At 44.9% G+C, this 15,385-nt stretch overlaps 1 protein-coding gene across 3 annotated transcripts in view; it reads left to right on the forward strand.

The window, feature by feature from the left end:
• Nucleotides 1-15,385, forward strand: part of AFF1 (AF4/FMR2 family member 1) — a 51,103-nt gene that overhangs the window by 24,049 nt on the left and 11,669 nt on the right. For 2 of the 3 annotated variants that reach the window (XM_042811430.1, XM_042811431.1), the window contains exons 4-11: nt 3,311-3,355; nt 4,094-4,180; nt 4,699-4,732; nt 5,122-5,173; nt 9,702-9,756; nt 9,887-9,924; nt 10,389-10,548; nt 12,934-13,845. In XM_042811430.1, the coding sequence (XP_042667364.1) occupies nt 3,311-3,355; nt 4,094-4,180; nt 4,699-4,732; nt 5,122-5,173; nt 9,702-9,756; nt 9,887-9,924; nt 10,389-10,548; nt 12,934-13,845 (1,383 nt within the window). The remainder of the gene's footprint in view (nt 1-3,310; nt 3,356-4,093; nt 4,181-4,698; nt 4,733-5,121; nt 5,174-9,701; nt 9,757-9,886; nt 9,925-10,388; nt 10,549-12,933; nt 13,846-15,385) is intronic. The other variant, XM_042811433.1, reaches the window with a different exon arrangement.

Here is a 15,385-nt window from a genome sequence, read left to right on the forward strand (position 1 = left end):
ATTTCCCTTAAGGTTTAAAAAGACTAGACTTCCTCAGTTAAGAGTGATCCTAACGAGTACAGTTCTGTTCTCTTGCCTCCTCACTGAACTCAGATGAAGATCAGAATTGACAGTCAAATAATTTCTCAAGCTGACAGCAGAGGGTTTGTGAAGGAAACATGCATACAAAATTACTGTTGTCACGCAAGAGAAACCACACTAGTGCTAAAATAATGTTGACATCAAAAGCGTGCTCAATGGCTGCAGCTCCTGTGCAAATTGGAAGCTGCTTCCTCCTATGAGTGCCCCAGGGGCTGTGACTCTAGCACTGAGTGTTCTCAGATAAACAGGAGTGGTCAGGAATGGCATGGTGAAGAGAGGAGGTCTGGGAAGCTTGTGCTCTGTTCTCAAAGTGGCGATCAGTTCTTTCATTTTGAAAGTACTTCACTTGAGTACTGCAGTGCATCATAGAATCATAGAATGGCCTGGGTTGAAAAAGGACCACAGTGATCACCTAGTTTCAACCCCCCTGCCATGTGCAGGGTTACCAAGTACTAGACCAGGCTGCCCAACCTGGCTTTGGTTGCCTCCAGGGATGGGGCATCCACAGCCTCCTTGGGCAACCTGTTCCAGTGCTTTATCACCCTCTGTGTGAATCCTTTGTACTCATTACTATTGGTAACAAATATCATAATGGGACCATCTGTTTTTAAGAAGAAGAATTGCTATGCTTGACTTTGATCTTAGTAAGTAGAATTTATTTGCAAAGAATTGATTTGCCTTTAAGAGCCTAATTCCTGCAGTCTCTGAGCAAAGCATAATCTTAAATGGTTGAATAATATTAGCAATTAAAGCTGGGGCTACTGAGAAATTGAAAACTTCTGAAATATGTACCTCATCATTTGAATTTCCAAAGTGCTTCTTTATTCAGCTTCAACATCTGGTCATTTTGGTATAGCCTTGTAATTGATACAGTACTTCAGCATATATGTTTATTAACCCCAACAGAACATTCCTGCCCATGATTGTGAATGAGATTTGCACAGTACGTGTTTACACTGCATGACTTTGTTTGATTTTGCTTTAGGAAAAGAACCCATCTCTGAGTGAGAAAAGCATGTAACATCTTTAAAGAACGTGTTATTTCCTCCAGACATGCAAACAGGAATACTGCTGAGTGTTGTGCACTGAGCATAGGGGTGCCAGGTGCTGAGATTGCAGACAGACCACACGCAAACTGCTCGTGTAGCCCCGCAGTGGGCAGTACCTCACATAAATGGTTTTGGGCTCTGTATGTTAGTAGCATCAAGGAAAATGTTAGTCTATGCAAGTATTCCCATCCTGCAGTTGGGAAAGAGGTATTTGCGTCCTTAAAATCCAGCTCATTTCTCAATCTCTGCATAATCTTTGGTTTGACTTGCCACAGCTTAATTCGTAGCTTAAGGAAATTGTGCAAAGACTTAATCATCTCAGCAACTTTTAGATCAAATTCTTTATTTTTCCTTTTAAAAATTCCAGTAATTTTGTAAAAAAAAAAAAAAAAAAAAAACAACAAAAGCAAACCAAAAACCCTCAATAACAATTTCTCAACTTGTAAGGAATGAGAGGCAAATCGTGTTTTAGCAGCCTTCCTGTGCTCCTTTTACTTGCTGCAGCCTGGTTGCTTTTCTTTGCTCCTTGCCGGCTGCAGTGGTTCCCATGTGCCATCCATTCTCCTGTGGTTTGCAGGGGTCTTTTTTCTACTGCTGCAGTTGTGATAGCAATGCTTTCCCTTTGTGTTCTGCAAAATCACACAGGCTTCCAGAGCATGCTCTGCTGAGAGCTGATGGATGCATTCCAGCCTGTTTTGTGATACAGAACATGAGAGCACCCTCGGAGGATAACCCTGGTGTCTGGTGTTCCTCACTGCATTGGTGAAAGCTGTTGTGGTTGTCATGCAAAAATAAATGTGAGGATCAATATCTGTATTAAAATACAATGTTAATTGGGAAACAGCTCTAAATAGGAACCCAGTGGTATTTTTTTTTAGCATTAATATTGGTGAACTTTTCTGCAGTGGCAAAGTTAGGAAACAAAGAAACGTAATGAATGCCTATTTGGTGGTAGTTCCAAGGCGTTCCTCTGAAGTGCAGCATTACAGCTGAATTGCTTTTGCAGTTGTAATTTCAAATGACAGAAGGACGGGATGCCATCCAGAGGGACCTAGATAAACTTGGTAGATGGGTCCATGTGAACCTAATGAGGCTCAACAAAGTAAAGTGTAAGGTTTTGCACTTGGGTCAAGGTAATCCCAGATATGTATACAGTCCATGTGAAGAACTTCTTGAGAGTACCCTGCTGAGAAGGACTTAGGGGTCCTGGTAGATGGAAATCTTAAAGCGAGCCTGCAGTGTGCTCTGGCAGCCTAGAAGGCCAATGGTATCCTGGGCTCCATCAGAAGAAGAGTGGCCAGCAGGACAGGGAGGTGATTGTCCCTCTCTAACTTTGCCCTCGTGAGGCCTCAGCTGGAGTACTGTGTCCAGGTCTGGGGCTCCAACACAGGAAAGACAGGGAGCTGTTGAAGTGGGTCCAGAGGAGGGCCAAAAGATGATCCAAGAGCTGGAGCTCTGAAGACGAGCTGAAGAAGCTGGGCTTGTTCAGTCTGGAGAAGAGAAGGCTGTGGGGAGACCTCTACAGCCTTCCAGGAGTTTATAAACATGAGAGAAATTAACTTTTTACACTGGAAAACAGTGATAGGACAAGGGGGAGCGGTTTTGAACTAACAGAGGGAGATTTAGATTAGATGTCAGTTGGAGGTTTTTCATGAGAGGGTGGTGAAGTGCTGGCACAGGCTGCCCAGAGAGCTTGTGGATGCCTTGTGTCTGGAGGTGTTCAAGGCAGGTTGGATGGGGCCCTGGGCAACCTGATCTAGTACCAGATGTGGTAGTTGGCAACCCTGGCTGTGGCAGGGAGCTTGGAACCTGGTAATCCTTGGGGTCCCTCCCAGTCCTAGCTGTTTGATGTTTCAATTCTATGATTCTGTGATATTCATAGGAGTCAAGAATCTGGTGCACAGTGTCTCCACTCAAAGACCACTTACAAGTGGTCTTCAAGTGTGCTTTCTCAAGCTTAGGGCTTTCATTTCTTCGTTGGCTGAGGGCACATGAGTGCACAGAAATAAGGAGGCAAGTCACAGAATGCAGGCAATCTTAGTGGCTGATCCTTCTGGTAGCCTCTTACTTTCTACCTGTGTTTTTTTTAATGGGTTTTCATGTTTATATAGTCAGTGGTGAGCAAACATATGATGAGTGCATGTCTTAAACTCATTCTTCTTCCCTCTTTTCTGTTGTAGCAAACTTTGCCCAGTGATAGCCAGTGCGTTGAAGAAATTTTGAAGGTCAGTGCTCTGAAATACCAGGTCTCAACGCTTAACTCTGTTTTTCCCGCATTAAAATACTATGAACAGAAATCCTGCTGTGCTTCAGTTTATTAGCCAGAAGAAGTGGGTCTTTGGGTCTGCCACAGAGAGTCAAAGCCACCAACTCTGGGTACAGCTGGAGGTGCGGCATTGGGCTTCCTGCCTGTAATGTCATGCAGTTTGGTGCATCCCAGGATGTGTCACCTACTGCAGCTTGGTGCAGCCAAAGGGAGCGGTGTGGGTTTATTTCCCTATAAATTTTCGTGCCTTACTCTATTCCTGATTGATAAGGAACCTGGAGACACTTCTGAGCTTTCTTAATTGTGCCTTGATGGAAAAAAAGGCATCTGCAAATTCCAGCCTAGTTTTTTTTTTTAACACTTAACACTTTAACACTTAACATTTTAACACTGCAGTTGATGTACTTGCTGCCAAAAGTACAAAATGCACTTTGCACAGACATGCTGCCCACACACATTTTCTTTCAAGCCCTGAGGCAAACTGTGTGGTGCAGCTTGGGCTATGCAGGTGTGCTTGCCGGGAGTGAGCCCTCTCTGTGGGGTGGGTGCTCTGCCCAAAGGAGGGCTTCTCACCACACCACACCATCTCCAGTGTCCACGGGGACTTCAGGTAGAGCCATGCAAGTCTTAAGCTTAAGAATTCACCTGCGGGTATCAATGGAAATACCGCATTTTGCTTTTCTCCATCTCTTTCCAGGAAATGACACACTCATGGCCACCTCTCTTGACAGCTATTCACACGCCAAGTGCTGCGGAGCCCTCCAAATTCCCCTTTCCAACAAAGGTAAATCAGCCCCTTTTTCCAGATCTTTTGATAAATTAGGGGGGTTTCCTAGCTCTGGCATATGCTTCCATCTGATTTTTATCTGCCTTTCGTAGATAAAGGCTGACAGGAGAGATTCTCTTCTGTAGAAGTCTGATAAATTAAAGCACAATGGCTCTAGTTGTGACTGCTGTGCAGAAACATGTTCAGCATCATGTCTCTGTCGCAACACAAAAAAAAGGTTTTGTCTTTGTTTTCCACAAAAATATTTGATGCCTGCATTAAACAGAAATATTTGGCAGCTCTGCTAAAATGTTCTGTATTTCTTCATAAAGGCACATACCGTGAAGGTGCCAGTAGCACATTCCTGATTGGCAGCAACACATGGCAGTTTGTCAATGCTGAACTACGTCAAAGCAGCTGAAACTCATAGGCAACTCAAAGGCAAACTTTGGCAAGGCAGGCTTTTATAGTCACTGATATGTAGCTGTTAAGAGAAATCTGCTTGTTTTATTCTCAACTTTTCGCTTTCTTTCCAGGAATCGCATATCACATCTGTAGCACAGAATCACAGTAAGTAGAAGTCCAAATAGCACGCAGTGATATGTATGAACTGGCAGATAGCTTTGTGTGCTGTGTTAAAGACTGGGGAGAGTATCAGATGTTCACCTTGATTAAGAAGCACAGTTTCCTGGGCTTGGCTGAATACTAAGGAATTTAGATAGTGCTTAGGAGATTGTGTCCATTACTTACTCGGAAATTAAGGCAGCAGTTCAGCAGAGAACAAACTGTCCTGTTAGGAATTCTGTTAGGAAATCCTGTTTGGGGTGGTGAATAATCCCACTGGCGAATGATTACACCCTGGAAGAGAGTGACTTTCTAATCTGACACCCAAAGCCCATAAAGTAAAATATGGTTCACATGGGGCAAGCAAAACCAACCACTTCGTTTTTGATTTACAGAGCAGTATGACGCACCTTCCAAAACGTTGCCTAGTTCTCATCCAACAATATCGTAAGTAACCAACCAGACTCAGTTCCCATGCTCTACTCTGCAGTTACTTGAAAGAATCTGTAAAGAATTAAAATTTGGCTTGCTTGGTGTTGCTGAAGATTAAAGTTTTTATCAGTTTGGTTTTTCTCAGAAAATTTAAACTGAATGAATTTACAACAAACAAACTCAAACCACACAACTATGAATGCACCAAGTGGAGAGGTTTTGCTCTGTTGATTTCTGGCTACGTAATATCATCACATACTGTATGTGTGTTAGCAATGTGTTAAACTGATGCAGATTGCAAAGGAAACAAAGTGAAGCTGATCCATTTTGCGTAGCATTGGGAAGTTTGTGAGGGTTCATAAAGCAATGGGATGGAATTTGTGAACGCTTGAGGTGATATTTTGAAGAGATCCCGTGGTCTAATTTTCTTCAACTGCCAGGGAAAAGTTCCCTAAGCTGTGTTGTACTTCAGTTGTTTTAATTAAAACAAACAACAACAACAACAACAACGACAAAAATAAAACCTTTCATGCAAAGTTTCTAAAAACCTCAGCTTACATTCTCTATAGTGGGATGGATATGAAATTCCTGTACCTTTTCTGTATTTACTTATTTCGTCTCTCTTTCTGTATTTCTTTTCCCTGTCATTCTATGATTCCTCTGATCAGAAGGCTTTGTAGAATTTGAACCTGAATTTGTAGAAGTTTATGCATAATCACAGCTTTGCGAAAGCAGGGAAGGAGTGCCAACTGATTTCATCTGTTGCTTCAATGCAATTATTTAAGCCAGTGGAAAAGATTTGTAATAACAGAAAGACAACTTGGAGCAGTTCCGGTGGGTTAAAGTGGTTATCTACTAATTAGGTTAATTACAGGAATTTCTTGACAGTAGTTTTGTGCAGGCTGACTTTCAGTCCTTTGGGATTAAGCTGGCCAGATGGCAGCATTGTTGGGTCCTGAGCCCTGAATAGCAGAAACCATTCCACATCTCCAATAGGAGGCTGAGTTGTCTGTGTGCAACCATTGAATGCCTGTCAGTTCGGTGATAATACAGAGCTCGTTTGACTTCAGGCTGTGGTGTTGGAGGGCTGCAAGCTGCAGGCTACAAAGCTTAAACCAATTTCCTTTTAAACTTTTCTTTATGATGAATAACTAAATCAGTAACAACAACAACAAAAAAGCCTGGGCACAAGTGAGAGGAGGAGTATTTCCCCACCTCGAGATTTTTCATTCAAGCTCTTCACGGAAGCCTTCCTGACCTGAGCAGTCAGCCCAGCCAGAAGCATCCTACTGCTCACTGTTGGGAGCATCTTTCTGAGTCTCTGCATTTAGAGATTTCATTGAAGGAAGACAAATCAAAGCCCTCTGGAGCCAGCTAGGAAGAAGAGACCCTCTCCCACCTCACCATCCCGCCTCAGAAGATGCAGAGAAGCTGTGGTCACTGATGTCCATTGTTAAATGTAGTGTCTGTAGCATCTCAGAGCCAGCTCTCATGTAGCACGGACACACTTAACCTGCTTAATTGCCTACAAAGGCAATTCAAGCCAGAGCAGCAGAGCAATTTACATCCAGAGGGGAGCGAATTGAGATTTGCCCAAGGACCTACCCACATTTTTCCCTTCAACTACTATGGCCCTCCTTTTTTGTTTTTGTTGCTCTCTGCACAACAGGGCTTTCTTTGCTCTGCGAAAGCCACGTGACTGTCTGAAAGCTCAGCTGCCCAGCATCACTTGTGTTACCCGGCATAGCAGGCTGAACAGAAATGATGCTTGTGTCTCTTAATTAGAGGCTGAAATCCCTCTGTGCATCTGTGTACCCAAATTAAGCATTCAGCTCCCTGAGGGGCCTGGGTTCCCAGATGGCTTTCATTGTTGGATGCAGCCCTTGCACTCACAGCTGCCTATGCTGGAATGGGGAGTTGCCAGCCCTGGTGTGGTGGTCAGCTGGGGGGGAGCAGCCCCTGCTTCAATGGAGCTGTTTGGCAAAGCTGCTCTGGTTTCAGCACCCTTGTCCAGGGAAAAGAGCTCTTTTTAAATAGATTTGCAGGGAGATTGATGGTGTGCGCATAAGCTGCTGGTCCTGCAAGCGAGAACTTGATATCTTTCAAGTGCTGAACTAATTAAAACATTATGATTATTAGAGCAGATTTATTTTCTTGAACCAGGCTATTTGACAATTTGTTGAAACTTTGTTTTGTGGAAACTAGCTTTGTCTGTCCATGCAAAAGTGTGACTCATTTAAAGCTGCAGTGTTCCTCCTTGATTCTGAATTGAACTTCAGCGGTTGCAATGCTCTTGCACTCTCTGTTTAACTTAACAGCAGCTCAGGCAAAAAAGGCAGATGTAAAAGACTATCTAGGTGGTGCTTCCTTGTGATATCTCTCATCTCTAAAGCAAATTCGTCTGTGGACGCTTGAAGCAAAGCAACCCAAAAACCAGAAAACCACTTTCAGGATGCAGGGAGTTGTTTTCCACCTTGGTGTCTTCTATTGTTTCCCTCCAGTGTTTACTACAAGAAGAGATCCGCAGGGGATGTGTGTGCAGAAATGAGGCTTTAGAGGCTGGGATATGGAGGAAGGATAACCCTGAGGGAAGGCAGAGTCAAAATGCCTGAGCAAAGAAAGCTCGTAGCTCTGTGAAGGTGTCAGCAGGCAGAGCCCTCACAGCACAAGGAGCCTTTTCTGCGTGGGTTAGAAGAAGTGGGGTCTGTTGGTAGTTGCAGTCCCTGCAGAAGGGACTGACCCTGCTGGTGGGCACAAAAAACTTTGGGTGTTTCTTCGTGCTGTCCTGCTCTGTGCATCCCAGCCTCAGTCTGACTCAGACGGGTGTCATGTAGAAACACAGCCTTTTGAGACAGGTTTTTTCTCTGAACTGTACAGTAGCAGCTGCATGGACGTGTTTCAACAACAGAGCTATGAACTGGAAAAATAAAACACAACAGCAACGCATTGCACTGCTGGTGCTGTAGTATCTGTAGTTTGTCTGCTGGGCTTGGGGAGAGAAGGACAGGAGGATGCAGTTTCTCCCATATGGTTTGGACTCCCAGGCATTTGTTTTTTGCATCTACTCTTGAGTTTTGAGAGTCTTGTAACTTGAAAGTAAACTGCATCAGAGTTGCTGTATCAACAGAATCCACAGATGGTGTCCAGCACTGCCAGCCCTGGCATCTTTGGAAGGAAACTGTGCCAAAGCATACATCCTACCAAAATAAGAATGCACCCTAAGCTAGCAAGGTTCTATGGGATTCAAAGATGTAAATAAAAAAGAAGAATTAAATAAAGACTTCTTTACAAACAGGAAAGCGTTCCCATTTTCTCATCTTCCAAACCAAGAATTTGGAAGTGTAAGATTCAAAAGAGAAACAGCCCCTCACTCAAATCCCACCAAGGAAAAAAAAAAAAAAGAAGAAGAAAAAAACATTTTAACCTGGCAGCATTACTAGTAAGAGTTGGAAATGGATGGATAAAGTTCTTCAGTTTAATGGTGCAAACAAATGGCAGTGATGCAGGAAGATGGGAGCATGTAATTCAGTAGTGGAGCCTGTGACTGTATTAGGGCATTGTCTTCCACTGAGACTGAAGACGTGGGGTGTTCTCATTAGTCGATATTCAGTTCCAGGTCACCCAGGTTCAAGCATGAAGAAGTCAAGGACTTCTTTTAGAAGGAGTGGACAGGGCCACAGGCGTGTTGGAAACTGATGTGCTGTAGCTACTGGTATGTGGCTGTAGAGAGGTGTGGAGTTTCCTGTAGGATTTCTTCATCCCATGTGCTCCAGCTGGGCTGGACGTGCCCTAGAAAGTGGGTGCTTTTCCTTCTGTGCGAGCAAGAATGTTTGCAAGTAGCAGCAAATAACAAACTGCCATGCTGTGGCTTTATGCAGGGGGGCTGGATTCCCTCCTGAAGCGCTGGAAGCAGAGGAATTGTTACTAGTTTTGAAAGGAAGCAAAAGTATTCATTAACATAACAAGCCTTGAGAATAATTGCTGGAGTCTGTTCTCTCTTTGTTGTCTATGTGTAATTCCCATTAGCTCTGATACTAATGATGGAGCTTTTTGTTTGAAGAAAAGATACAGCCTTTGCTTTGCATTGTGGTGCTTGAATCTGCTGCTTGGAAAAGTTGTGAGAGAATGCCCGAGTTCCCCTTCAACCCAACTACTGACTGGTGAATTTAGAAGCAGCAGTTACTGGTTGCAGCCCTAGAACTCAGTTGTGTGTTTGGAAACACTCACAGCATCCCGCTCTGTCCTCTGGCAGCAGTAGAGCAGATCTCACCTGCCCCTTGCTGTACCAGAACTGGGCTTCTTCAGCAGCTGTCTGCATGCACCCGGTGATGCTTTGCCCAGTGGTGCAAAGTGCCCTGAGGCTGGGAGTCCTGTTGTCATTCCTTCTAGAACTCATAAGATTGGCAGTTTGAGCATGCCAAAAGTAAAACAGGATTTGGGAGATCTGTTTGTTTAGGAAAGTGCAAACTGAGTCTTCTCTCGGGGTCTGCTGCTTGAAAACGTGTCTGCCCTGGCTGATGTGTTTCTTCTGGTTGTCTTTCAGAGTGCTCCAGGAGGACCTGCAGCTCAGTGATAGTGAAGAGAGTGGTGACGACCAAGTCAGTTTTAGATGTTTTATCCCCTCTGCACACAGACATCCCATAAAATCATCACAGCTTGTCGTGTTGCTCTGAGCTCCTAAAGCTAACCTTTCCTTCCCCTCTCCCATTTGTTTTTTGAACAAAACAGGTTGTTGAACAGCCACCTTCTTCACTTGATCCTCCAAGGTACATGTTTGTTCCCAAACTGCTAGCTCGTAGGAGGGGGGAGAACTTTGCTTTTTTGTACATGTGGGAATGGGTCCCTTTTTCTGTTCTATATACAAGCTCTGGTTTGTAGCTGCCTGAAGCTGCTGTTCAGCTTTGGTTTCAGTTGTGTGGAGCTTTACAGAAAGTTTAAATTGGAAATAAATAATCCAGGCAAGCTGGATTTTGCTTTTGAACCGGAATTGTATTCCCCCAGCTGTTCTCCCTTTGCCGTGAGTGGAAGTTGAAGGTTTTATTATTTCCAGAGGTTTTTTATTCTGATGTTTTATCTGTGAATATGGCTGTGTTTTCCTTTGGCCTTCTCACCTTTCTTCCCAGTGCCAAACTAAGGGGTTTAGGTTTTATTTCTGGATACTGCCATATCAATATAATAAGTAACCTTCACGAGTGCTGCTTTCTAATTTTGTCTCCTGGTGGCCTTGCAGTGCCCTGCAGTCCCAGCCCGAGAGCGTGGCATCAGCACATTCCAACAGCACAGAGTCAGGGAGCAGCAGTGACTCAGACAGCTCTTCAGACTCTTCAGAGACAGAGAGCAGCTCAAGTGACAGTGAAGCCAACGACCCTCCAAAGGTGTCAGCTCCTGAGGTGAATGCAAAGTAAATGTAGAGGCTGCTTAATGTGGACTCACTGCTGTCAGACCTGAAATACTGTCATCCTTCAGGTGTCCTGGTGACACCTCTGCTGCATCATCAAAAAACTCCTCTTGCCTTTTGCTTCTCTGCCAGAGTTTGTCAAACAAATAACCCTCAGTAATAGCATTAATAGACTTTTACGTGCCTAACCTTGAAGTGCTCCCCTTCTCTGTTGCTGGAGAATTCACGCCTTCACCTGTGCGGCACAAGCAAATTGCAGGTGGGAACTGAAGCTTGGCACAGTGCTTGGGGCCCATCTCTGGAGGTGTACCTTTTCTGGAAGCTGCTGCTGCACCTCTTCAGTTCCTGCGTGTGAGTGGCAGACTCAGTTTCTCCCAGATGGCAGCAGAAGGGATAGGACCTGCAGGAAGGACAGGAATGTGCTTAGCCTTGCTTCTGTTGGGTTTGGCTCAGATAGTGCTGCACTGGCATTTCTGAGGCTGTTAGGGGAAATGCAGGGAAATAGAGCTTAGTGCCTCAAAGTTGCATAATAACTGAGAGCGTGCAGCTTTTAAAAATCTGCTGCAACTGTGTTCCTGTCCCATGGTTTAAAACAGTCCTCCACTTCAAGAACATTCTTGGGCCAGTGGGAAATGCATGGTTCAATCTGATGGACCACAGCTTATGTAAAGCAGTTCGCTGGCCATTCTGAAGGATTCTCACAAGGCCGAAAAGCTCCATGGTTTATTCCCCCTGCCTTCTATAGCTCATACTTTCCTTTCTTTTACTTTAGGAGCACTCTAACATCTCACATCTAACACCCTTCACACTTAAGCAGTTCAGTTACAGACTTTGCCTTCTGCAATGAGAGAAACAGATGTTGCCTCCTCATACCCAACTGTGCCTGATAATGTTACATTATTAGATTATTGTCACTCAAGTGAAGTCCTAGCTATTGTGAACTGACCATTTTATATCCCTTTTTATTCAGCAAACTCATGATCCATTTTGCACAAGGAACAACTTAATGCTCATGGCTTGTTTTTATTAGATCCAATTCTTCATATGAAAGAAATAATTTAAAAAATATAGTTAATATTTCCTTGTTTGTATTTAGTTTTTAAAAAATATTGTCTCCTTATCCTTTGTGTTTGAAAAGGCTGAACACCCCTGTGAGGGTGTAGATCACACGTGGTAGCTGATGATAAGTGCAGAAAAGGGTCAACATCTGCCACTGTCTGATAGTTGCCTACTTATAAACCAAAATTTAAAGTTCCTAAGCAAGGTCTTTATAGTGTTAACAACAACAAAATGCTCCTGAGGGGCTAATAAGTTAAAATGCTAGTGAAAATAGGGAAGAGATCATTATCTGAAAATGAGAATGGAGTGTTTTTGTTTTGTTTTGTTTTGTTTTTTAATTTTATGTGACAAAACTAAATCTGTTTTTATGCCAGGCTTCTCTTTGGAATCATGGTTGAAGACATGTCACTATGTTCTGCTGCGCAAAGAAGGGCTGAGTCTGGGTGGAGAAGAAAACCACTGCAGAAGGGATTAATTAGTCCTGGAAGACCTTTCCTGTGCTAGAGCTTTTTTTCTGAGAAGTGCTGTGGCTGTTCTCAGAACAGGGAGTTGTGGCTGAGAACTAAGTGGTATTTTCTGAACTGGCTCCAGAGAATCATGCCCCTAATTTGCAATTTGCAGCTTTGATGTCTGTTTTTGTGGCTGTTTGGTTAACTCTCTTCTCAATTTGTCAGACCTTTGTTTTGATCTGTAGGGCTTCTCCTAGTCGTGTGATGTATCTGGTCAGTTAGCTCAGTGGTAGCTCACGCCTTGTGTGATCAGGGGGACACACCTGGCAGACAGTGCAGGCAGAGGGCTCAGAAGAGGCTGGGCTTGATATGTTGGCTGTATACTTTCTTTTGATAAATGCTTAAAGCACAGAATTCTGCCACCGTACCTGTCGGACTTCAGTGAGATGTGACAGCTCTTGATCCATCTTGTGCAAATGATTTGGTAAAAGCATTGTGAGGATAACACCTGGTTTGTTTTTGCAGTGGTTATGTCTGTGCATGTCTGACTGTGCAGGGTGTTGGTTAGTGGCATAGAGCACACCAAAGTGAGGCTTTTGTGCAGAGCAGCCTCTTACTGCACGACAGGTAGGGCTGGGAGAGTCCAGAAGTGTTGTGCCACAGTTTGACTGGTCCTGTGTAAAAAGGATGTTTGTGCTTCTGAATTAATGGTTGGTGTGCATGTACCAAAGCATTCCCCCTATCTCATGGTCTTTTGCCTTCAAGGTCTTTTAACAGTATAGGGAAATTTTAGTGGGTTCTGATAACCAGTGCTCAGTTTGAGATAAAGGAGTCAGCTTTGCATACTTCCTTTCTCTTTCTATCTGCAGCCTGACCCACCAACTTCCAATAAGTGGCAGCTTGACAACTGGCTCACCAAAGTGAACCCACCAGCAGTGCCAACAGAAAGCCCCAGTGACACTGCCCACACAGATGGCCACGAGGAGGACAAGGAGCAGCCTGTCAGCAACGGTTCCTCCTGTGAGCGTGCTGCACCAAAGGAACCTCATGACAGGAGCTTCATCCGAGCAGCCCAGGCTCCTCAGGATGCTCATCTTCCGACCAAACTTGGCTGCCTGAAGTCTCCTGTGCGTACTGAGGAGCCCTCACAGAGAAAGACTGTGGGGATCAAAAGGCCCAGCAAGCCCCCAGTGCACGAGGAGCCCAAGGGAGGCCTGAAGGTGGAGAGCGAGCCTGCTCCTTATGAGATTGGAGAGCAGTCTTCCAGAGACAAGCCAAAACCCAAAACAAAAAGCAGACCCAAATCCTGTGACCAAAAAGAACTGAAACCCCGGCTGCAGGAGGCTCCTAAAGAGAAGAAGCACAAGGGCTCCCACCATGCCGATGCCAAAGCCCTGCTGGACCACAGACCCATGAGAGATGTCCTGGTAGGCAGTGTCCAGGAGCATCCCACTCTCAAACACCTCGCTGAGGGCCAGGGCGCAGCTCCCACCAGGACTAGTGGCCACAGGTCTGCTGCTGAGGTCAAGGAGAGTTTTCACAAGGGGAAGCTTCCTGTGCCCACCAAGGAGAAGAAGTTGCTGCCACCGGTGAGGGACGTGCCTGGCAATCCCAGCCTGCTGGTTAGAATTGATCTCCCACTCCTGTCAAGAATTCCCCAGCCTCCTGAGAAGGGGAACCAAAAGAAGAGAACAGAGGTGAAGGAGCATGCTGGCAGCAAGGGGCAGGACTTGGAGAAGAAAAGTGCAGACACTCCTGACAGGTCCTTCAAAAAGAGGAAGGTGAGAGGTAGAGGTGGAGATGGGTTTGTGCAGGGGCCACAGTGGTGTACGTCGAGCTGTCTGGAAAAAACCCTGCATATGATTTATTTCTTCTTCATAGCTTCAGAGTAGACTCATTAACCTACTCCTGCTGCAGCATTGCCAAATTTTTAAAGGGAAACCTCATCAAAAACTATCCCCTGATGTTTCTTGTTGGTCAAAAATCCACCATTGAGCAAATGAAATGCAAGCTGTCTAACAAATGCTTCGGTGTTTCCGAAAGATTAGTCCTAGTTTCACCCCAAGGAGAGCTTTGCAGAGCAGCAGTGCCTTCTCCATGCACCTCATGTTACAGACATGGCCTCAGCCATCGGATATCCCTTGCAGGAGAGCATGCTGCCCCCCGCTTGCTCTGCAGCTATCAACTATATTACCCTGCAATAGAATAGTTGCTTTTCCTTGAATTGCAGTACAACCCTTGCTTTGATCGTTGATCACAAGTGTTTTTTTGAAAGATGTCTCCCAGAATGGACTGTGACAATACAGCTAGTTCTCCTGCAGGGCTTGCAGTGAGTTGGTCTGATACCCCCATGTCTTTTTGGCCCCTCCTTCAGAAGGAGGTGGCTTAGCACGTGTGGGTGAATAATCTTGATTTGGTGCGAGTTTCATTTGCTCTTGTCACCCCATGAGCTTCCTGTGGCTGTGTGGGAGAACCGAGAAGAACAAGGAGATGGGGAAGAAAAGCGGATGCCCCAGTGGTTCCTGTCCTGCAGTGCAGCAGGAAGAAGGCAGGCAGGCAGTGAATCTGTCAGTGTTCCCACTGGTCTCTCCAGGGCCAATGAGGAGCTATCTGATGCTGGGCACATTGTGCCTTGCAACCTGAGCATCTGATGGCAGGAAAACCTGTGTCCCAGCCTTGCCACGTGTGTTGTGTCAGTGTGCTGCAGCGCCCTTGGCAGCATAGGCTCCCTCGCAGCCAGCTGTCTCAGCTGCAGCTGCCAGACCTTTTCTGAAGCAGTGATCACAGATCAACCTGAGAAATGGTGTAAGGACACGATCCCAATGTTGGAGCCTTGCCCTGGTGGCTCTCTGCACCGTCAGTGTGCAACCCACCGAGCTGCATCACAGTGACATGAACCTGCTCTTAGGAGATGGATGGAAAGTACTCAGATGCTGTTTGCTAGCACCACGTACACCATGGTTTGTGCTCCTTTTCTATGAATTTTCTAGTGTTGTAGTGAATTATTTGGAAGTTTTTTTCATCCTCTGGTGATTTGGCATCTCATGGTTTGTATCATAGGATCTATGGAGTGTGCATAAAAGGTGTTCTTTATTACCCCTCTGCCTCAGTGGTTCCTGCTGTACTGGAGGGCAGTGTGGAGGCTGCGGATTTAGTTGAAATGTCACCCTCTAATTGATTCTTGCTGATAAAACCCAAATCCCTCCACCTGTCAGGAAGCTGAGTGGTTTAAGTCTCTGATGAATGCTTTTTTCTCCCTAATCTTAGAAAAAAAAAAAAAAAAAACCCACATGAAAAAAAAACAATATGCAGAAATCACAT

Source organism: Centrocercus urophasianus, unplaced genomic scaffold (genome assembly GCF_019232065.1).
Source record: "Centrocercus urophasianus isolate 14NV4802_14NV808 unplaced genomic scaffold, USGS_Curo_1.0 seq_13, whole genome shotgun sequence".
NCBI classification, from domain to species: domain Eukaryota; kingdom Metazoa; phylum Chordata; class Aves; order Galliformes; family Phasianidae; genus Centrocercus; species Centrocercus urophasianus.